Here is a 24,494-nt window from a genome sequence, read left to right on the forward strand (position 1 = left end):
TGACTGTGTGCCTGGGTCTCAGAGGTGGGTTTTTATCAATGTTTCTGCTTCCTTCCCCATGGTAGCCAAACTTTACTTTGGATCTGTGAGTGCTCCTGAGTGCAAGAGAGTTTCTTGCCTCCTTGTCAGCATTTTCAGACCTCTGCTTTATACTGGTGCAGGACCTTGGTTTCAGGAGTGTTTTCTACCCCTTTATTCCAGGGGTAGGTAGCTTTTGCTTCTACTAAGCAATGAGTCTTTGCCTAAGCTTCTGGGGCAACAGAATCTCTTGTCTCTACCCCAGAGGCAGTTGGTATTTGTTTCTCCCCTTTCTCTAGTGGCTTGAGCTTTTTGCTTTGTATGAGAGAAGAGTCTAGAGAAGTGTGTAAAAGTTCCATGCTTTCCTCTCAGTGGCAGACATTCACCAGCTGCACACCTGCTCCACTGAGTGAGGCTCTCTCTGGTTTCTAGTTGTACCTCTGCTTGGTTGTCCTCCTGAGTACTCAGGTGAGGTCCATGGAAAAGAGCTTCTGCTTTGAGATCCTAGTTTTTCTAAACTGTTGTGTTTGCCCACACTCAGTCTTTTAGAATTTACTGGCATTTTTTTTCTCTCTCTCTCTCTCTTTTTTTTTTTTTTTTTTAGATTTTATTTATTTATATGAGAGTGAGTTGGGCAGAGAGGCAGAGGAAGTGGACTTCCCACTGAGCAAGGAGTCTAATGTGGGGCTTGATCCCAGGATCCTGAGATCATGACCTGAGCTGAAGGCAGACGTTTAACTAACTGAGCCATTCAGGTGCCCCATAGAATTTATTGGCATTTCATCTACTTTCTTCTCACCTGCATTTATAGCATTCATCTCTTCCTTCTTTGCTCTGCCAGTGTTGAGACACTTTGTGAGCCCTGCCTCTCCATGGAGGGGTTTGTCACTCTCTAGAATTCATTTCTCTTGTTTGCTTTACAATCTCAGATCTCTGATGGATTCAAGAGAAGTTATGATTTTTTACATTCTGGGGTGCTTTCTCATTGATACATTTCTGCATTCTAAGAAAAAGTGGAACATTCTTTTCACCTTTTTAAAATATACTGTTCTTACATCTTGATTTTCCTTTTCACTCATATGTCGGGGTTTCACTTATATCATGGAGTTTGTTCTACATCAAGACATAACTGGTGAGGCACCTTGGTGGCTCAGTCAGTTAAGTGTCTGCCTTCGGCTCAGATCATGATCCAGGGTCCTGGGATCGAGTCCTGCAATGGACTCCCTGCTCAGTGGGAAGTCTGCTTCTTGCTCTGCCCCTCCCCTCTGCTCATACTCTCTCTCTCTCAAATAATTAAATAAAATCTTAAAAAAAAGACATAACTGGCATGTGCTTCATTCTTTTTTTTTTTTATATTTGATTATTATATTGGTCATAGTGATACTGATATATATAAAAGGTCAAGATTTATTCAAGATTATGGGGCGCCTGGGTGGCTCAGTCATTAAGCGTCTGCCTTCAGCTCAGGTCATGATTCCAGGTCCTGGGATCGAGCCCCACATTGGGCTCCCTGCTCGGGGGGAAGCTTGCTTCTCCCTCTCCCACACTCCCTGCTTGTATGCCCTCTCTCGCTGTGTCTCTCTCTGTCAAATAAATAAATAAAATCTTAAAAAAAAAAAAGAGTTACTCAAGATTAATGGTATAAAGGATTGGTTTATGATAAAATGCCCTGCTACTGGCCATTTCTGCTTCCTTTTTCCAGAGGCAACCTCTTGCCACCTGCTTCAGCTGTTTATTATTTTTCTATTGTCAGTCACTCATATTTCTATTTCTAGATTTTTCATTTTTAGATATTAGCTGAGTTCTTGCTCTGAAAAATGAAGACTTAACTCTCATATACATACTCCACATGTACACTTCTCTACGTTTTGTAACTTATCCCCAAACTCTTACAAGTAAACATGTCATGTAATTTTTTAGTTCCTTTTTTAAATCTTTCTTGGAGCTCTTTATTCTTCTCAAGTTGGATTGATTGTTTGATAGGTCTGCTGCAGAGCTAGTATTTTGGTTCTTCTATTAACCATTATTTTGAAAATTTCTTTTGCCTCTCTCCCTTGTTGAGTTGCCTATTTTCTGGATGGTTTCCCTTGTTCTTGATTTGCTTCCTTGTTTAGATGGAGCACATACTTTAGTTAGCTTGCCTATAGAAGATACTTGGAGAGTAAATATTTTTTGAGATCTTGTAGGTCTGAAATATCTTCATATTTCCCACACACTTAATTGATAGTCTTTCTGAGATATAATTCTAAATTGTAAATAATTTTTTCACCGATTTCTTGAAGGCATTCCACTGATGTTTTCTACCTCCCACACCACTTTTGAAACTCCAAAGCCTTCTGATTCTTCAGCTTATATAGGAAACTTTTATGTTTTTGCCCCTCTTGATGCTTTTCTGGCTTTTTCTTTTCCTAGGGGTTGTGAAATTCATGGATGATTGACTTGATATGTGTATTCTTTGGTAAATTGCATTGGGCATTTGGATTTCAATCCAGAAATTCATATACTTTAAAAATGGGAAGTTTCTCATATTATTCCTTCGATAATTCCTCTCCCTCCATTTTTGCTATTGCTTCTTTCTGGGGTACCTGCTGGTCTTATGGATGATCTTCTGAGCCAGCCTATCTGCGTCCCTCCCTTCCTTCCTCCCTTTCTTCCTTCTTCCCTTTCTTCCTTCTTCTTTCCTTCTCTACCTTTGTTCCGTTTTCTAGGAGATTTCTTTAACTGTGTCTTGCAGTCCTTCTTTGAAATTATTTACTTTGGCTGTTGTATTTTTGACTTCCCAGAGCTCTTCCTCATTCTCAAAATATTCCTTTTTATAACCTCTTATTCTTGTTTAGTGGGTATAATATTTCTTCTGTGGCTCTGAGAACTTTTAAAAATGTTAACCTTTTTTGGAAGTTTTATTCTGTTCCCTTTGTTGTCTTTGCCATTACTTGTGGGTCAGAAGCCTGGCTGTTGTCTTCTGAGCCCGAAATGAGGAAGGGCGCTGGGTGTCTTATCTTCCAGGATAAATTTGGACTCGCATCTCCTCATTTGCACATGGCCTATCAGTCCCACCCACAGCTGTGCCTGGTGTTCAGAGTCTCTCTGTTTTAGCCTTTCCTAAGAAGACACCTCTTAGGAAATTTGTCTTTTGGGGGTCAAAGAGGTGAGTTGGAGGATTCATAGCACTTTGAAAGACTTGCAGAGCCCTTCCAGGATTAATCTTTAGAAGTACCGAGTATGCATCTGATTCCTGAGGCTTTTTGGGATCCTGGGGCACAAATCAGTTTACTTTTTTGTAAGGTCTTTGTTGGCTTCTCACTCTTCAGACTAGTTTCAGCCTACTCACATCTGCTAGGTCAGTTACAACTTGTTTATCTGCTTTTCTGATTCCAGACTTTGATAGGGATATCTCTTCTGCTCTTGAGTCCTTCCATATTCTGTTTGGGGGTAGGTGGGCAGAAGAGAGGGAAGGAGAGTTTATGGATTACTGGATTATCAATTTAGAGATGTTGGGGGGGGAGAGATTACTCCTTCTGTTCACTCTGTCATGTTTAAGCATAAACCTTACAATAACAGTTTTATTAGTGTTGAGGTAGGAATCAGAGAGGCTTGGGATTCAGTTGAATGTGAAAAATTAGACATAGGCCATATAATCTAATATTTAACTAACCTTGGTTATAAGTAGAATGAAAGGAGGAATGAAATGCTAAATTTATTACCAACTTCAACTAAGCCCTCACTTGCCTAAAAAATCTGCATTCTTCTAATCTGCCTGCTCTTCTTTTCCCTAATGTGACTTATTTCTTCCTTACTCCACTTTCCTCAAACTTCTAACGTCCTCTCATGCTGTGATCTCATCTGCACAGAGAATGTGTGTGTGGGGTCTCCACAGGGCTTCCGTTGACACCCGTCTGCATTTACGAGCACTTACTCCTCCTCTCTCCTTTCACAGTGGTACACTATTTGCTAGAATTATATTTTGTGTTTCTATCTGGAGTTTATTTATCCATTTGAACTTTGACATCTGATAATGTAAATATAAAATGCTGATTAGAATAGGAAATACGACTTTTTTTTCCCCTCGAGTACTTTATATCAATAATACCAGCTCCGCACAAAGAGAACACAACCAGTTAAAGTCACTTACTAGTTTGACTAAAATACTTGCTGCTTCGAAATACCTTGGTTTCTCTGAATGTATTTTTATAACAAACAGATCAAATCATCTGACGAAAGTCAGGATGTTACAAGTTTTACTGCAAGTTTGGGCTTAGTTTTCCATTTTTTGTATATATCATTAGCAGTATTTCGTGACCCTTGTCATAGAACTTTTACAGAACAGACACAGTAATATTTCTGTTGTGAATTTGACCTCAGAAGCCATAAAACCCTTTGGGTCACATTAACACTTGTGATGATTATTATTGTTTACTGTTTGAATAAGAATTGTTTACTTTTTAACCATCTAGATAGAGCCTGTGTTGTATATAATACATGTGTTGAATACGGGGCTTTCTTGATTACTTAAATTGTAAATTTAGATGAATGATAAAAGCAGAAGGAGACATAAGAATAGATTTGCATGTGGAAAAGGAAGAAATGAAACTGTTCATATTAGTTACTTTTGTGTCCTTGGTCCTGGGGTCAGAGAGGGAGAGAATAAGCAGAATAATCATGTGAGAGACTTTTGCCTTTGCTTAATTGATTAGTTAACTTTTTTTCTTTTTGAATAAATCTGTTTATCTGGATTTAAACAATTGACTTAATCTTTCAGACAGGGGAAAACAAAGGATGGAGTGGTCCAAAGGCTGGGTTTCCTGAACCAACAAATAACAGTAAGTTTTCACTTTCATGTTGCCTACACTTGGTGTTCATCATTGGTTCAGTTTTTAGACTGGCACTGGATATTTATTGGATCTATTTGGGCCTGAGATGTGGGGGAGACAAGGAAGTCATGGTATTTGCTTTCCTGGAGCTGATGGAAGACATAAGCACTCATATTCTTAGCATGGTTTAGTCATTGCAAACAGAGTACCATTTACTCCACATGGTGAGCATCTAATTTTTTAAAGCTGTTTTTGTTGTAACATTGTTATAATATAAAAGAATCAAGAAAGTAAAGCTATTATCTATAAACCCGTTATACTCTAAAATCAACTGTTTCAAGATGAAATCAGAGAAGGAGACAAACCATAAGAGACTCTTTTTTTTTTTTTTTTTAAGATTTTATTTATTTATTTATTTACTTGAGAGAGAGAGCAAGCGAGCATGAGCAGGGGAGAGGCAGAGGGAGAAGCAGGTTCCTCACTGAGCAGGGAACCTGATGCGGGACTCGATCCCAGGATCCTGGGATCATAACCTGAGCCAAAGGCAGACACTTAACTGACTGAGCCACCCAGGTGCCCCCATAAGAAACTTTTAATCATAGGAAACAAACTGAGGGTTGCTGGAGGGGAGGGAGGTGGGGGGATGGGGTAACTGGATAATGGACATTAAGGAGGGCACAGGATGTAATGAGCAGTGGGTATTATATAAGACTGATGAATCACTGAATTCTGCCTCTGAAACTAATAATGCACTGTATGTTAATTAATTGAATTTAAATAAAAAGATAAAATCAACTGTTTCACATTTCATTTCTTTTTAGGTACACACTCATTTTTATATGATTATAATATAGATGAAAGTTTGTACTGTGTTATTTTCATTTAACACAGTAATAAGCATTTGTCACACTGTTCTGAATTGTTAGAATTTTTAATATTTTAAATTTTAATATTTTAAAGTCACTAATTGAAATATGAGAAATGTGAGCAATTTTATTCCAAATATAGTGTTATCGACACTTGAAAATCCCTTCAGTTTATTTCTTTTCTCAAAAGTACACGATCAAGCTGTTATGCATTGGAAGCACAGGCATCTTTCTCTAACTTCCTCCCACCTCTCCCAAAAAGTATCTGTTTTCCCTGACGTGACCATTTTACTATAAATCAGTAAAACAAAAAAGCCAGTCAGTGAAGACCCTATGAAATGAAGTCCTCAGTGAAGCCAAATTTATCTCATTTCTAACTCTATTTCTCTTCCTTATAACCTCTGGAAGTTGACTAAGCTTAAGTATGTAAATGGTCATAATGAAGAGTATTCTTTGGTATTAACAGCTTATCTCTTGATGTGTAATGAAATCAGTAACAAACTTTAATCAGAGCATGCTTATGAGAATTGAATTCTTGGATCATCAAAACTAGCTTCTTGAAAAGAATATTTCAGTGAGGTAATGGTGTTCATGAGTTAACTTTCTGGGAATAATTTAAATAATTTAATAGGGCTCTGAGCCTTTGCTTCCTCTCTATAAGAATGTCGAATGTGATAGGCTTAGCACATAGCCCAAAGAAAAAAATGGAATCCAGTCAGGATTCTCAGAGAGTTTGTGTTTAATTCCTTTGATGTTTGAATATATAGGTTTATAATTACTTGGTAAGGGAATATAAGAAGCATTAAATTGATTTTAGTTTTTTGTAAAATACTTAGCACGGTACCTGTTTCCTAGTAAGTACATAATGAATGTTGATTTTCTTCCATGCCTTGTCCCTCCCTTTTTAAATAAAAATTATATAATTCTATGTAGGCTTATCAAAAATTCCATTCTTACACTTTTGTTCGTTTTTTTAATTTTTTTAAAAGATTTATTTGAGCAGAGAGAGAGAGCAGGGGGGAGGGGCAGAGGGAGCGAGAATTTCAAGCAGACTCCCCACTGAGCATGGAGCCTGACATGGGGCTCCATCTCACGACCCTGAGATCAGACCTGAGTTGAAACCAAGAGTTGGACTCTCAACTGACTATGCCACCCAGGTGCCCCCCATTCTTAGTTTTAATCTGTCAGATGTGTTTTAATGTACAAGGTGACCAATGTATATGTAGTTTATGTTTGAATAGTTACTTTGGGTACTAGATATTTTTTCAAAGAAAATAAACACTATGCTTTTGAGTATGGAAGTCAGGTAGTTTTAACATGAAATCACTATAGATAACCTGCAAACTCTAGCATTTAATGTGGTATTTGTTTTTGTTTGATTTTGTTTTTTTTTAAACTTGCTAAGGGATTTTTGCGAGTAGGAGAAGAGATAGTACAAAGAGGCCAGGGAGTTTCAGTGATCAGAAATGTGTAAGAATGCATGAAAGATGTGCTTTAGACATAATGTTAGAAAGGATAAAGCTGTTTGGAGCCAGCTTAAAACTTAACCAAACTGTTAACACTTTAGAACTTCCTTCGGTCTCCAGTAGTTCAAATTGAGAATTGAAAGAAGGATACGATCCCTCAGCCTTTCCAAACTGTGAGAGGTGAGAAAGCCAATGCCTGGGTTCTTCCCTCTGAACACGGAGTGGTCTCTGCCTCAGGCTACCACAGAGGACGATGGCAGCCCTGCTCTGAAATGTAACTGTTTTACTCCCTGATGGCTGTTCTCTCTAGTGGCACCCCAGTGTCCTCTGGAGCCAACATGTGGCTACTTAAAGACAACTCTAGCAAAAAGTTAGTTTCTTAGCAATTGATCATTTAGGCAATGAATCCATTACCTGAAAATTAAATTTGTATATTATGGTAACATTTATGTTAAATTCTTTTTTACTTAATTCCTTAAGTTTGAAATTCTGCCCTAAGTGGTTTCAGTCCCATGAAGACTACCTGAGTTAAGAGTTTTGCAGGCAAAGATTAGAGTAGGCATCTCTTGGGATGGCGCATGTGGGGGAAGACGGGAATTTGAGGTTGCCAGTACCGGCGGCCCCGCTGGCCTGTTTTCTGACCTTGAGCGACTCATTTCACATCTTATGGTTCAGTGTGCTCTGTTAGGAGTCATGCATACCAGTTTATAATGCTGACTATCTTTAATAATCTTAACATTTGTACAATGATTAACCATCCTTGAATAACATCTGAAAAGGTAACATACTGCTCTGTAAAACTCAGAATGTTATCATAAAGTGACTCTCTACATTTAAACTCTGTACTACTTTACAAATTATAGTTAGCTAACCATTATTTGGATAAATACTATGAAATTAACTTGGAACCATGGTGTACAAAAATTAAAAGTAGGGAATGCAGAATTGGAAAGGAGAAAGAAAATTTTAACCTGGCGTAGCTAGCACCTAACTCTAAGTAGACAAAAAAAGTTAATGTACATGTGCATTTAATTTTTGAAGTGGAAGATATTTTTTTTAAGATTACAGTCATAAGAAACTGCTAACAATTACAACTAAAAAATGGTTTAAATGGTTTTGCAAGTGATTGTGATTGCATAGCCTGGCTCCTGGCTTGATTGCCTGCAGATTTAAAATATGGACCTAATTTTTGCATGCTTCTCAGGCTTTCTTCATTGTACTGAATTGCAGTAAAAGGTAGAGTGACTGTTCTAAGTGTGTTTTTACCCTTTGAATCCCTGTCATAGTCATGTTTAAGTGTAAGAACACGTAAATCTATGATGTGAGGTTTGTGTTAAATTTAGCATGGGGCAATTTTACGCTTGGCATACACATAAAAAGCTAGATTTTTACAGATGAATGACTAACAAGTTTTTTAAAAGATCATGCATTTTAAAGATCTACTGACGGCTCATGGAAAACTTTGTAAAATATTTAGATACAGTTCAGTTGATAATATCTTTTATTTTGTATTCACATTCCATGTTTCTTATTAATAGAGGGTTTTACTTAAAAACAGGTTCATTGTTTCTTAAAGGTGAACTCTAGCTTAATTCAAAATTGGACTAAGCTCAAAGGTATTCATTGGTATGTGCTGAATCCACCCACTAAAAGATTATTTGGAGGCATTTTTCACATAAATATTTTTCCGTTAACCTTTTAAAAAGTTTTATTTAGCCCCTGTGAAATATGCTGGCTCTTCTAGGTTCATTAGAGATGACCCAGGACAAATACTTTGGGGATGGGATAGAATTCTTTTTTTTTTTTTTTTTTTTTAAAGATTTTATTTATTTATTTGAGACAGAGAGAATGAGAGAGAGAGAGCACATGAGAGGGGGGAGGGTCAGAGGCAGAGGCAGGCTCCCTGCCGAGCAGGGAGCCTGATGCGGGACTCGATCCAGGGACTCCAGGATCATGACCTGAGCCGAAGGCAGTCGCTTAACCAACTGAGCCACCCAGGCGCCCATGGGATAGAATTCTTATTGACCTTTTCAGTATCGTAGTTGATTGCCAAAATTTTTGTCACTTTTCTGTCATATTCATATATTGTTAGACTGTATACGTCCTGAAACCAGGAGGCCAGACCATCCCAGTGACATGACTTAAGACAGATTGTAGGCTTGTTTCCCATATGCTGTGTACTGTATTTAGAACCTCTGCTTTTTTGTGTGGGTGTGGGTGAGGATTGTACTTTTTTTTTTTTAAACAGTTTTTTTTTTTTAGATTTTATTTATTTATTTATTTGAGAGAGAGAGAATGAGAGACAGAGAGCATGAGAAGGAGGAAAGTCAGAGGGAGAAGCAGACTCCCTGCCGAGCAGGGAGCCCGATGCGGGACTCGATCCCGGGACTCCAGGATCATGACCTGAGCCGAAGGCAGTCGCTTAACCAACTGAGCCACCCAGGCGCCCGAGGATTGTACTTTTAATTTTAAGATAGCAGATTAATAGATTCTTTAAGCGTTTTGGGAGAGTTCCCTGAACAATTTACTTTTGTGCCTCCCAAAACAAAACCACTTTGTAATGAGGCTAAAATTCAGTTGGACTTAAATATTAAACTAAGTGATCAAGTTAATTATTTATTTAGACATAAATACTGTGTTGGAAATCTAAGAGTGTGGCTGACTTGTAGCTATCTACTTTTAAAACGATTGTTAGGTTGTTTGTGCCCCAGCTGATTGTCTTTGAATGAAGTCCTATCCCGCAAGTAAGGGCTGTTTGAAGCAGCAGGACCTGCACATCCTCATTGCCTGTGCTCTTGAACCTGCAGAGGCTGCAGGTAGAAATGCTGGTCCTCCCCTGAGCAAGGGAAGGAAGATTCAAACGCTCCAGAAAGATTCTCTCCCCCTTTTACATCGGCGGCTACGTTGGACTTGCCTGAGTGGTGAGAAGCCTTTTTACTACTTGGACTGGGATTCTCTTGTCTTGGTCACTGAATCTAGAGAGATGAGAGGCAGCATTAAGCTTGCTTCTGTTATAGTCATACAAGTTGAGTTGTAGTTAAAAGGCCCATTCATTTATGGAAGAAGAATCAGACACGAGAATGTAAGTCTTTAGTCAGATTACCATAGATAGTATATTTTTCTGAAATATTCTCAGGAAAGATTGAACTTAAAAACTGGTTTGACTCCTATTTTTAGACAAAAAAAAGATTCAGATACTTGGTTTTTAAAAAAGGAAGCCATATGAGCAATCTAAAGATGCATTTATTGATTGCAGTATGAGAGTGTTTTTTAAGTGTAAGAGCAAAGAATGAAAGCATGAAGAAAAGAGATGGATGTAAGTACATAAAAACTAAAAGCGAATTCATGAAGCAGCATAAGAAAATAAAAAGGCAAATGAAAAACAGCGTAAATTGCAGCATATATAGCAACAGGATAAATAAACATAAAGACACAAATAGGTTAATAATAATAAAAGGTAAACATCCCAATAGAAAAATAGCCAAAGGACTTACGGAGACATTTTAAAAGAACACATTAAATCATGAAAAATTGCTCAGTAATCCAGAAAGTGCAGATTAAAGTAAATGTTACGTAATTTCTGATCCATAAAAATTGGCAAGGATTTAAGAATGATAAATCCAAATGTTCGGGCAACAGGCACTCAGATACTGCTGGTAGGATTGTGAATTAGCATGGATTTTCTGAAGCAATAAGAATCCAAAGCTTAGGCACTTTTCTTTCGAAAGCTTAAGATAGGGAAAAATAGAGAAATTTTTTTCCATAATAAACATATACTGGTTTTATAATCAGAAAAAAAAGTGTGTATATATATATATATTTTTTTTTTAAGATTTTATTTATTTATTTGACACACAGAGCACAGGCAGGGGGAGCGGCAGGCAGAGGGAGAAGCAGGCTCTCTGCTGAGTAAGGAGCCTGACGTGGTACTCGATCCCAGGACCCTGGGGTCATGACCTGAGCCAAAGGCAGATGCTTAACTGACTGAACCACCCAGGCACCCCCCAAAACAAGTACATTTAAAATACTCATGGGGTAAGGCACCTGGGTGGCTGGGCATCTGCCTTTGGCTCAGGTCATGATCTCCAGGTCCTGGGATCAAGCCCCATGTTGGACTCCCAGCTCAGTGGGGAGTCTGCTTCTCCCTTTCCATCTGCCTCTCCCCCTGCTTGTGTTCTCTCTGTCTCAGATGAATAAAGAAAATCTTAAAAAAATAAAACAAAACAAAACCACTCATGGAGCACCTGGGTGGCTCAGTCAGTTAAGCATTTGATTTAGGCTCTGGTCATGATCTCAGGGTCCTGGTATTGAGCCCTATGCCAGGCTCTGCTCTGCATTCAGCGGAGAATCTGCTTGGGGATTCTCTCTCTTTCTCTCCCTCTCTGCCCCACCATCAAATAAATGAATTAATTCTTTTTTTTTTTTTTAAAGATTTTATTTATTTATTTGATGGAGAGAGAGCACAGCAGGGGGAAGCAGCAGAGGGAGAAGCAGGCTCCCCGCCAAGCAGGGAGCCTAATGTGGGCCTTGATCCCAGGACCCTGAGATCATGACCTGAGCCAAAGGCAGACGATTAACCAACTGAGCCACCCAGCCACCCTAAATGAATGAATTCTTAAAAACAAAAACAAAGAAAAAAACAGTCACAAACTTTGGCCTTGGGTTGTACAATCTGGCTGAATTTAAACACGTAGTATGTATTGAAGAGCTAGGGCAGCAGTTATCTATATACTGAAACCCACTTGGGGAAAATTTATGACTTTTTAAAATTTTTAATTTTAATATTTATTTATTTTTAAAGAGAGAGAAAAAGACAGCGGTGGGGAAGGGCAGAGGGAGAGAGAGAATCTCAAGCAGACTCTGCCCAGCGTAGAGCCCAACACGGGGCTCAGTCTCACAACTCTGAGATCATGACCTGAGCCAAAATCGAGTTGGACACTTGACCGACTCAGCCCAGATGCCCCTCTGACTTTTTTTTTTAAAGAAGAAGAGAAAACATATAACTTTCTGAAGTCTGAGTGAAATTTTAATTTTAAGATATTTGTTCTGGAAATCTGAAATATATGCTCTTCTCGGAGCTCTATGGGGATCGAGAGGTGTCTAAAACTATCATTTTCATAACTGGAAGAGAGCTTATAATGCCACATAGGTGGAAGTCTCCCAGAGATTGAAAATTGAAGTATTAATATAACTACTTAATTGATTTTCTCTGTTATAAAAGAAACTCTACAATAAGCAGGAGAAAATCAGGTTAATGCTCATAATTACTTCTTCATCAGCTTGTCTAGAAGGATGGAGTTTTATAAATCCAGTGCAGTGTATTACAATTTGCCAAGAAATGTTAAACTTGTGTGTTCTCATCTTTAAAGAAAAAAATACAACTTGAAACATAAAGTATTTAACACACTTAAGTTATAAAGATGATAATACAATAAACATTTGTGAACCCACCACTCAACTTAAGAATCAGAACATTACCTATATCCTTACCTCCACATTTTCCTCTTTTATATCCCTTGGTCTCCCATGTCTCTCCACGACAGAGGTGACCACTCTGTCTGGATTTTGTATGTAGGCCCTTTATTCCGTAGTTTCACCATAGAAGTATGAGTCCTTTACAGTATTTGTTTAGTTTTGCTTTTTATTTTTTTAAACTTTAGAAAGATGGCATTTCTTTCTAAATCTTTAGGAAGATTTAGAAAGAAAATTACTGTGTATTTTCTAAAGCTCTTTTCTTCCACTTATTGTAATTTAAGATTGATTTGTTACATTATAGTGTTTCATCCATTATGTGTGTATTGATCCACATTTGAGTTATTTTCAGGGTTTTATTATTATAAACAGTATAACTATGAACATTTTTTAACCTTTCTCCTGGTGCACATGTCTAAAGAGTTTTGGGGAACACACCTGGCAGTGGAATTTATAAATTCTTTTTTTTTTTTTAAAGATTTTATTTATTTATTTATTAGAGAGCGAGCGAGAAACAGCATGAGAGAGGAGAGGATCAGAGGGAGAAGCAGGCTCCCCGCTGAGCCGGGAGCCCGATGTGGGACTCGATCCCAGGACCCTGGGATCATGACCTGAACCGAAGGCAGTTGCTTAACCAACTGAGCCATCCAGGCGCCCCGGCAGTGGAATTTATATATCATAGTGCATATGTACATTCAGATTTACAAAAACACTAGTTGCTTTGTAATGGGAGAGCCTGAGAACCCCTCAAAATATCTAGACCTCCACACTGCTAGAAATAGACATTTAAAAAATCTCTTTTACCTTTGATTTCATTTTCAATGATGAATTTAGTTGAAGTTTAGTTCCAATTGAACTATTCATTAATCTTATTTTTGTTTTGGGACGCCTGGGTGGCTCAGTCTGTTAAGCGGCTGCCTTCGGCTCAGGTCATGGTCCCGGGGTCCTGGGATCGAATCCCACATTGGGCTCCTTGCTCAGCCGGGAGCCTGCTTCTCCCTCTGCCTCTGCCTCTCCCCCTGCTTGTGCTCTGACTCTCTCTCTCTGACAAATAAATAAAATCGTTATTAAAAAAAAAAATCTTATTTTTCTTTTTAGTTTTTTCAATGGATAAAAATAAATAATGCAAAAAAAGTGAAAAATCTCCCCCACTTTTGTTCTCATTAGCACAGATTTTACCCTGTTTCCCAAGCAAGTTAACTTATGTTTGGTTAGTTTCTTTTGTACTGTTCCAGAATCTTTTTGTACATATACAGCAAATTCAAGTATATATTATTACATCCCCTAGCTTTCCAGACACACTGTTGAATAATTTTTTCTTTTCACTTAAAAATATGTCCTGAAGAGCCTTTCATATTGGCTCTCAGTTTCTAACTGATGGGTATTTAGATTGTTTACATTATTTTTCTATTATAAATTATCCTGCTGTGTAAAACCTCATACATATATCATTTTACATGTGTGTTAGTATATTTGTTGGGTAAATTCCTACAAGTGGAATTACTGAGTCAAAGAATATGAACATGTATAATTTTGATAGATGTAGCCAGGTTATACTCAGTAGAGATTTAACAATTTACATTCCTACCAGCGGTATATGAGATTTCCTGTTTCCCCACAGCTTTAAAAACACAATGTGCTGTCAAACTTCTAGATCTGCGCCAATCTGATAGTTGAAGTAAGGTATTCAATGTAGTTTTATTTTGCATTTCTCCTCTTGTGAATGAAATTAATGAGATTAACTATTTTTATATGTTTATGAGCCATTTCTATATTTTTTTTTTGTCAGTGACGTAGTCATAACTAGTGCTCATTTTAAAGTTAGATTGTTGGTCTTTTATTCTTTCTTATTTGATAAGAGTGTGTGTGTGTATGTGCCTTTATAATATGACTTGCCAATATTTTTCAAGTTCTCTTTGTTTATGGTGAAATCTCTTAAAGTTTGGTTTTCTTTTTAGTATATTTGCATGGTCTTTGTTTTATAGTCTTTTTTTTTTTTTAAAGATTTTATTTATTTATTTGAGAGAGAGAGAATGAGAGACAGAGAGCACGAGAGGGAAGAGGGCAGAGGGAGAAGCAGACTCCCTGCTGAGCAGGGAGCCCGATGCAGGACTCGATCCCGGGACTCCAGGATCATGACCTGAGCCGAAGGCAGTCGCTTAACCAACTGAGCCACCCAGGCGCCTTGTTTTATAGTCTGTATAGCACTTGTAATCTTAACATATTAATAATGCCTTCCCCACTGTGAAATTATAAAAAATTCTCTTACATTATCTTCTGGAGCTTTTATAGTTTCATTTTTTTAATCTTTAAATCTGTGATTCATCAGGGATTTATACTGCAAGTATGGCTTCAACTTTAATCCCCACAGCATTGAAACTTTACTGTTATCATATACTAAGATTCTGTATTTGGTTTTCTTCTGGATTTTCTTTTTCTTTTTTTTTTTTATTCTTATGTTAATCCCCATACAGTACATCATTAGTTTTAGATGAAGTGTTCCATGATTCATTGTTTGTGCATAACACCCAGTGCTCCATGCAGAACATGCCCTCTTTAATACCCACCACCAGGCTAACCCATCCTCCCACCCCCCTCCCCTCTACAACCCTCAGTTTGTTTTTCAGAGTCCATCGTCTCTCATGGTTCGTCTACCCCTCCGATTTCCCCCGCTTCATTCTTCCCCTCCTGCTACTTTCTTCTTCTTCTTCTTCTTTTTTTTTTTCTTAACATATATTGCATTATTTGTTTCAGAGGTACAGATCTGAGATTCAGCAGTCTTGCACAATTCACAGCGCTTACCAGTCTTCTGGATTTTCTCTTCTCTTCCTTCATCTGACTATTCATGTACCAGTTTTAATCATTGTGTCTTTATTGTGTCTTAACATGAGTCAGTTGAAAGCTCTGTTTATTTAAAACGAATATGAATGGAGAAGTGCTCGGTCCATTACCTTTCTGCACATACTACATGGAGTTCATGTAATTGAAAAGATAGAAATCCCCTTGACATGAGAAGAGGAGTAAGGGTAGTCAAAACATTGACTAAAAACACTAAGGGAAGCAACAGGCAACTGTATGCTTGAGGGTGTTAGGTTTAAGATTCAGTAAGGCAGTGGTGACAGTCTCCCTAAAACTTCTGCATATAACGGATGTAGCATTTATTCTTTCATTTATTCTGAAAGTGTCTATTGACTGCATTGTAGTATTTTTGGTATTATTGGTGATTGCAATAAAATTTTTTAAAGTTGAAACTGCTTCTTGGAAAGCTAATCAATCTAAAAGATAAACATGGTTAACCACCCCTCCCCAAGGGAAAAGGAGGGAAAACTTAAAAAATAAGTGTAATGGGGGGGGACCCACTTGTTTTGATTTAAAAAGTAAATCATGAGAGCACAGTACCTGAGATTGTGGTTTCATTTTAACAAATGAAAAAAATAGTGTTTTTACTTTTTTCCCACTGTATTGATTGTCTTAGATACCATTTAGACCTGTGTTTCTCAGTTTGGTGTTGCTGTACTCAGTATAATAGGTATTCTTATTAGTATTTCAACAACCTAATAGAAATATTGTCTTGATTCTTAGTAGATTTATTGCTTTGAGTTAGAAGTATATCTCTGAATTCCTATCTCAAGTTGTTCTGAATCTCAGATTGGCAGTCTTTGGTAGAAGAAACCAGAAGATGATTTATTATTCCTAAATAAATGCAATCTGTCTGAAAGGCAGATACTTGAGATATGGTATGCGTAGAAGAAAACAATACAAGCAGTCTGAAGTGTGAAAAGTTTGGAGAATGTCCAACCTCTCATTTTACAAACAGGATAATTGAGGCTCTGGTGATTTATTAATTTGCTTGAGGAATAGTAAGTTAGGTAGAGGTAGTAAAGACTTGAACTTGTGTCTTCTGATTCTAAGGTCCACCTTTGCTACTACACAACATATTTATTTCCATATATATCACTTGCTAATAATAAAGAAAAACCAAATAAGGCTTTTTCTAAGAAATTCCACTAAAATTAAGTATGAATTTTCTTGAAAGAATGTTTTGTATATCATGTACCAGAATCTTTTTTAAAAAACATTTAGGATGTTTCATAACATGGAAAATGTCCAAACTATTGTTTCAGATACCAGTTTGATATTTGGGTGGATCATGTAAAAACACTAAAATGGCTGAGAAAGCATATGAGATGTTTATTTTAACAATGGAACAGCCATCTGCATTACAGGATTTTTCTTAAGACTTAAAAAACTTTAGTAATAGTCCATTTTTAAAAACACTCAACAGGCTTTTTGGGTGATGTTATTCAAGTGTATTGTTTTATTCCAAGCTTTCTGGTTTGTGTTAAGATGATTCATAGGCTTTTAGAGCTGAAAGAGATTTTCAGGTTCCTCTAGTCTAATTCATTTTACAGATCAAGAAAGCAAGGTAAAGAGCCTATCTGCTGCTGCCATTCAAATTCAGATAGGGAGGCTTCAGTCTAGTACCTTTACTATCATACTGTTGTCTTTTCTTTGTTACACTTTGTGCTAATACAAAATGTCAGGTTTTTTAAAAATTTGCTATTTTTAAAAAAGATTTTTTAAAGCAGCTTTAGATTTTACAACAAAATTGAGAGGCAGGACCAGAGATTTCCCGTATATCCTCCATTCCCACACATGCACAGACTTCTCCACTGTCACTGTCACTCACCAGAATGGTTCTTTTGTAACAAAGGATGAATCTGCATTGACACATCATAATCACTCAAAGTCCATAGTTTACCATAGGGTTCATTCTTGGTGTTGTACATTTTATAGGTTTAGACAGATGTCTCATGGTATATATCCATCATTATAATATCATACAGAATATTTTCACTACCCTAAAAGTCCTCTGTGCTGTGCCTGTTCATGTCCTCCTCTTTCCTCCAACCCCCGACAACCACTGATCTTTTTACTGTCTATAGTTTTTCCTTTTCCAAAGTATCATGCAGTTGGAGTCATAGATACAGATTCTTTTTTTTTTTTTTAAGATTTTATTTATTTATTCATGAGAGAGAGAGAGAGGCAGAGGCAGAGGGAGAAGCAGGCTCCCCGCAGAGCAGGGAGCCCGATGCGGGACTCGATCCCAGGACCCTGGGATCATGACCTGAGCTGAAGGCAGACGCTTAACCGACTCAGCCACCCAGGCGTCCCGATACAGATTATTTTAAAATTGGCTTCTTTCACATAGTAATAAGCATTTAAGATTCTTCCATGTCTTTTCATGACTTGATAGGTCATTTCTTTTTAGTGATGAATAGTATTCCGTTGTGTGGATGTATCACAGTTTATCCATTCACCTACTGAGGGACATCTTGGTTGCTTCTGCATTTTCGCAATTATGAGTAAAGCTGCTGTGAACATCTGTGTGCAGGTTTTTGTATGGACATAGTGTTTATTTCCTATGAATAAATACCAAGGAGCACAATTGGTGGATTGTGTGATAAGAGTACTGTCTTCCAGAGTGGCTGTACCATTTTGCATTCCCACCAACAGTGAATGGGTGTTCCTATAACTCCATGTCCACATTAGCATTTGGCAGTGGTGGCAGTATTCTGGATTTTGGCCGTTCTAATATGTGTGTAGTGGTATGTCGTTTTTCATTTTTATTGGTATTTCCTGTGATGTGGAGCCTCTTTTTATATGGTTATTTGCCATATGTATATCTCCTTTTTTTCATCTGTATATCTTCTTTCGTGAGGTGTCTGTTAAGGTCTTTGGCCCATTTTTAATTGGGCTGTTTGTTGTCTTATTGTTGAGTTTTTATAGTTCTTTGTATGTTTTGGATAATAGTCGTTCATCAAATATATGTTTTGCAAATACTTTCTCCCAGTCTGTGATTTGCCTTATAATTCTCTTACTGTTGTCTATTTTTTTAGAGCAGAAGTTTTTAATTTTAATGAAGTCTAGTTTATCAGTTGTTTTTTCATGGATCTTGTCTTAATGTTATAACTACAAAGGCATTACCATACCCAAGCTCATCTAGATTTTCTCCTATATTATCTTCTGAACGTTTATTAATTTTTCATTTTACATTTGAGTCTACTGGTTTTGTGAAAGGTGTAAGGTCTGTATCTAGATTAATTTTCTGTGCATGGATATCCAGTTGTTCCAACACCATTTGACAGTTGAAGAGACTGTCTTTGCTCTACTGTACTGCCTTTGTTCCTTTGTCAAAAAGGAATTGACTAGGGCGCCTGGGTGGCTCAGTTGGTTAAGCGACTGCCTTCGGCTCAGGTCATGATCCTGGAGTCCCGGGATCAAGTCCCACATCGGGCTCCCTGCTCAGCAGGGAGTCTGCTTCTCCCTCTGACCCTCCCCCCTCTCATGTGCTCTCTCTCATTCTCTCTCTCTCAAATAAATAAATAAAATCTTTAAAAAAAAAATGAATTGACTATACTTATGGGGGTGTATTTCTGGGCTCTCTCTTTTGTTTCTTTGATCTGTTTGTTCTTTTACCCATATCACATTATCTTGATTACTGTAGCTCTATAGTGAATTTTGAAATTGGATAGCATCAGTCCTCCAACTTTGTTCTTCACTTTCAGTATTGTGTTGGCTATTCTGGGGGCTTTTGCCTCTCCATATCAACTTTAGAATCAGTTTGTCAGTATTCATAAATAACTTGTTGGGATTTTGATTGTGATAGCATTGAATCTATAGGTCAAGTTGGGAAAAACTGACATACTGACAGTATTGAGTCTTCCTATCCATGAACATGGAATATCTCTCCAATTATTTAGTTCTCTTTGATTTTGTTCATCAGGGTTTTATAGCTTTCTTCATATAGATGTTGTACATATTTTGTACAAGATTTATACCTAAGAATTTCATTTTTTGGGTGCTAATGTAAATGGTATTGTGTTTTTAATTTCAAATTCAACTTGTTCATTAATGGTATATGGGACATTTACTATTTTTAAATTTTATTTAAATTCAATTAATTGACATATAGTGTATCATTAGTTTCAGATGTAGAGTTCAGTTATTCATCAGTTGCATATAACACCCAGTGCTCCTCACATCACATGCCCTCCTTAATGCCCATCACCCAGTTACCCCATCCCCCACCCACCTCCCATTTACTATTTTTAAATTAAATTTTATTTATTTTTTTATTGTAGCTAAAAACATGTTAAACATAAGATCTGCCCTTTCAACAAATTTTTAAATGCACAGTATAGTATTGTTAACTGTAGGCACAATTTGTACAGTAAACCCATAGAACTTTTTCATTGTGCATGACTGAAGCTTTGTACTCTTTGAACAGTGACTCCCCATTTTCCCTTCTTCCCAGTCCTTGGCAGTGACCACTCTACTTTCTGTTTTCTGTGAGTTTGACTACTTTAGATACCTCATATATATGGAATCATGTACTTTTGTCTTTCTGTGTCTGGCTTATTAACTTAGCGTAATGTTCTCAAGGTTCATGCATGTTATTACATGTGACAGGATTTCCTTCTTTTTTAATGGCTAAATAATATTCTACTGTATGTATATACCACTCATCTTTATCCATTCATCCATTGATGGACATTAGATTATTTCTACTTCTTTGCTGTTGTGAATAAAACTGCAGTGAACATGAAAGTGCAAATATCTCTTTGAGATCTTGTTTTCAGTTCTTCTGGATAAATACCCAGAAGTGGGGTTGCTGTTTCATGTGGTAGTTCTTTTTATAATTTTTTGAAGTATCTCCGTACTGTTTTCCATAATGGCTGCACTATTTTACATTCCCACTAACAGTGTACAAGGGTTCAGATTTTCTGCACATCCTCATCAATACTTTTTTTTTTTTTAAGTAATGGCCATCCTACCAGGTGTGAGGTGATGCTTCATTAACATTTTGATTTGCATTTCTTTGATCATTAGTGATGTCAAGCATCTTTTCATTTACCTGTTGACCATTTGTATGTCTTCTTTGGAGAAATGTCTATTTATAAGTCCTTTCTTTTCACATTTTTTAAACCAGATTATTAGTTTTTTTGTTGTTGAGTTGTAGGAGTTCTTTATATATTTTGAGTATTACTGCCTTATAAGATACATGGTTTGCAGATATTTTCTCCCATCCCGTAAGCTGCCTTTTCACTCTCTTGATCGTTTCCTTTTTTGTACAGAAGATTTTCAGTTTTATATAGTCCCGCTTGGTCTATTTTTGCATTTTTTGCCTGTGCTTTTAATATCATGTCTAAGAAATCATTGCTTAGACCAATGTTATGAAACTTTACCCTACATTTTCTTTTAGGAGTTTTATGTTTAAATCTTTAATCCACACTGAGTTGATTTTTTGTGTATGTATGGTGTAAAATAAGGGTCCAATTTCATTCCTTTGGTTGTGGATATCCAGTTTGCCCAACACCATTTATTGAAGATGCTGTCTTTTCCCCATTGTGTAGTCGTGACACCATTGTCAAAGATTACTTGACCATATCTGTGTGGATTTATTTCTGGACTTTCAATTCTGTTCCATTGGTCTATATGTCTATTTTATGCCAGTGCCCAGTGTTTTGATTACTTTGGCTTTGTAAGGTTTCAGAATCAGTAAGTGTGGTACCTTCAGCTTGAGTCTTCTTTCTCAAGATTGATTTGCCTATAATGTAGTTCCATATGAATTTTAGGATTTTTTTTTCTGTAAAAAATGCCAGTGATATTTAGATAAGGATTGCATCAAATCTGTAGATTGTTTTGGCAGTATGGACATTTTAATAATGTTAAATTTCAAATCCAAGAGCATAGGTTCTCTTTTCATTTATCAGTGTCTTCTTTAATCCTTTTAGCAGTGTTTTATAATTAACAGTGTACAAATTTTCACCTCCTTCATTAAGAGAATTTCTAAATACTGTGTTTTTTGATGCTATTGTAAATGGATTGTTTTTTTAATATCCTTTTCAGATAGCTTGTTAGTATACAGAAATCCAACTGATTTTTGTGTGTTGACTTTACATCCTGCTACTTTGCTGTGTTTATGTATAAGTTCTAACAGTTTGTGGAATCTTTCAAGTTTTCTGCATGTAAGATCATATAATCTATGGACAGACTTAATTTTACTTCTTTGTTTACAGTTTGAATGCTTTCTATTTCTTTTTCTTGCCTACTTGCTCTGGTTAGAACTTCCAATGTTTATTGAATAGAAGTGTCAAAAATGGGGATCCTTGTCTTGTTCCTATTCTTAGATGAAAAGCTGGACTATTTTTGTGAAGTCTTTTCCTTTGCAGTATGAAACCTCTGATGTCATCTCTCAGAGGGAGGAGTCTTCAACCATGTACATGGTCAAATAGGATGACAGTGGATTTAGTAGGGTTCTATTTTGCTCTCTGTCTGATCTCTTTTTTTCTGCCTTTGTTGATTTAACACTCAGCTGCTGGATTCCACTAATTGCTGGCATATAGCCCTATTGTTTTCTTAGGATATAAATTGCTGCCAGTCTGATCCAATTAAATTTGGATCCCTTTTCAGAATAGTTTCTGAGGCATTATTTCAGGTTTTGACCCCAAGAGCGCTCTTCTTGGCTGTGTCTTTCCCTGGTTCTTTCAGGTTTACAGTGTAGCTTCCTGCTGTTTTCATGAAGTTAGCAGACTCCTGTGAATTGCTAACCACCAGAATCTCCAGTGTTTTCAAGAGTGCCCTTAGGCTTAAACTTCCCCACAACCCATTTCACATAAAGTCATTTCCTTTGGGAGAGCTTTACAGTTCTGTTCTTATGGATTACCTCACCCCCTGGGCATAATTTCTGAGTCAGTGCTCTGGAGTGGGAATGGGGACAGTGGTCACTTCTCTGAGAGTGACATCCCTGCTTTATGACCAGAGTGTTGGGCAGGGTGGGTAGGCTCTGTTGCTCTTGGCTTGCCTTTCCTAACATGAACCTCCCTCCTCTGAGCAAGCTGAGGAGAGGGATGTCAGTTCCCAGGTTTTTTCAGCCTGCTGTGCTTGCATAGAGCCTTCACCGTATGAGTGGTAGCTGGATGGAAGAAGGGATTGCCCAACTTCATGGCCACATACGTGAGGAATTTAGCTTTTGCAGCTTGGAGCTGGGGGAAATGAGATATTCTGGTGGTCTGCCCTTCTTGGTGAAATGCCATATTCCTTGACAGGAGATTGAGGAGAAAGAGAGCCCCCACCACCATCTTCTTAGCTGCTTATGGGGTGGGGGGAATGGATCATGGCTCAAGAGCCACAGATTCTTGTTCATACCGAGATTATGTTAGATTTTCTTGATTAATGACTCAGTATAGTGACTTCTGATGCAAAACCTGGAGTTAGGCTAAATGTCACAGGTTAAGGGCATGGTCTCTACAAGACTGACGTCACTTCAGATACCAGCTGCTATTGGGAGGTTTCTAGGGTCACTCTCACTTCTGACCAACTGTTTATAAATTGAAGGCTTCTCATGACCCTTTGGATTTGATAATTCACTAGAATGATTTACAGAGTCCAGGGAGGTCCTATACTTAAGATTATGATATTGTTGGGGGCGCCTGGGTGGCTCAGATGGTTAAGCGTCTGCCTTCGACTCAGGTCATGATCCCAGGGTCCTGGGATCGAGTCCCGCATCGGGCTCCCTGCTCCTTGGGAGTCTGCTTCTCTCTCTCTCTCTCTCTGTCTCTCATGAATAAATAAAATCTTAAAAAAAAAAAAATATTAAAAAAAAAAAGATTATGATATTGTTGTAGCAAAAAAGATACAAATCAGAACCAGCCAAGAGACATATAGGGTGAGATCTGGGAGGCTCCTAAACACAAAGCCTTCCAATGTCCTTTTCCCATGAAGTCAGGATGCATCATCCTCCCTACACATGACCAACCAGAGGGGTTCACTCAAGTTTCCAGAATTGCCCAGAATTTTTATGAGCTTTCATTTTATAGGCATAACTGATTGAATCATTCATTGGCCATAAAGTTGATACCAGTCTCCAACTCTCTCCCCTTCTCAGAAATAGGCCTGATATCATTTGATTCAAAGCTCCAACCATCTAATCACATAGTTGGTCTTTCTGACATGGCCATCATCCATCTTGAATCATTTTGTTAGCATAAACTCTGATGTGGTCCAAGGGGTCCTCCATGAATAACAAAGACACTCCAGTCACTCAGGAAATTCCAAGGATTTAGAGGCTACCTCCTAAGAACTGGAGACAGAATCCAGCCAAATTTTTTATTACATGGGAAAATGTTTTATTTGCTGTATGCACTTAGAACAATTTCCAGAAACTTAAAAAAGTTTTTTTTAAATTAATACTCTTAAATTATGGTTGTTTGATGGGAGTGGGTTAATAGATCTCCTCATGTCATCTTTTGGAAATTGAATGCCCTGCTCTTTTTTTATTAACATTTATAAGATATACCTTTTTTCCTTATCCTTTTACTTTTAGCTTGCCTGTATCATAATACTTGAAGTTTCTTCTAGACAGCATGTAATTGGGTCATATTTTTTAATCTACTCTGCCAGTCTCCTTTTAATTCGTATGTTTAGGTCATTTACATTTAATGTAATTTTTGATATGTTAGGGTTTAAGTCTGCCATTTTATTTTTTTCTATTTGTTCTTTTTTGCTCTTGTTTTCTTTTTTCTTGCCTCTTGTGGGTTACTTGATCACTCTTTAGAATTCCAGTTTGATTATCTAGACTTTTTTTTTTTTTTTAAGATTTTATTTATTTATTTGACAGAGACACAGCAAGAGAGGAAACACAAGCAGGGGGAGTGGGAGAGGGAGAAGTAGGCTTCCTGCTGAGCAGGGAGCCCAATGCGGGGCTCAATCCCAGGACCCTGGGATCATGACCTGAGCTGAAGGCAGAAGCTTAATGACTGGGCCAGTCAGGTGCCCCTATCTAGACTATTTTTGAG

The 24,494-nt window shown here is 37.4% G+C and overlaps 1 protein-coding gene across 3 annotated transcripts in view; it reads left to right on the forward strand.

Moving 5' to 3' along the window:
- STAU2 (staufen double-stranded RNA binding protein 2) overlaps positions 1-24,494 on the forward strand; it is a 280,288-nt gene that overhangs the window by 117,667 nt on the left and 138,127 nt on the right. For 2 of the 3 annotated variants that reach the window (XM_064588192.1, XM_064588193.1), the window contains exon 10: positions 4,778-4,838. In XM_064588192.1, the coding sequence (XP_064444262.1) occupies positions 4,778-4,838 (61 nt within the window). Of the gene's footprint in view, positions 1-4,777; positions 4,839-9,968; positions 10,083-24,494 lie in introns of all 3 variants that reach the window. The other variant, XM_064588194.1, reaches the window with a different exon arrangement.

Source organism: Mirounga angustirostris, unplaced genomic scaffold (assembly GCF_029215605.1).
Source record: "Mirounga angustirostris isolate CCGP_5_RB_7025 unplaced genomic scaffold, mMirAng1.0.hap1 SCAF_4, whole genome shotgun sequence".
NCBI lineage: Eukaryota > Metazoa > Chordata > Mammalia > Carnivora > Phocidae > Mirounga > Mirounga angustirostris.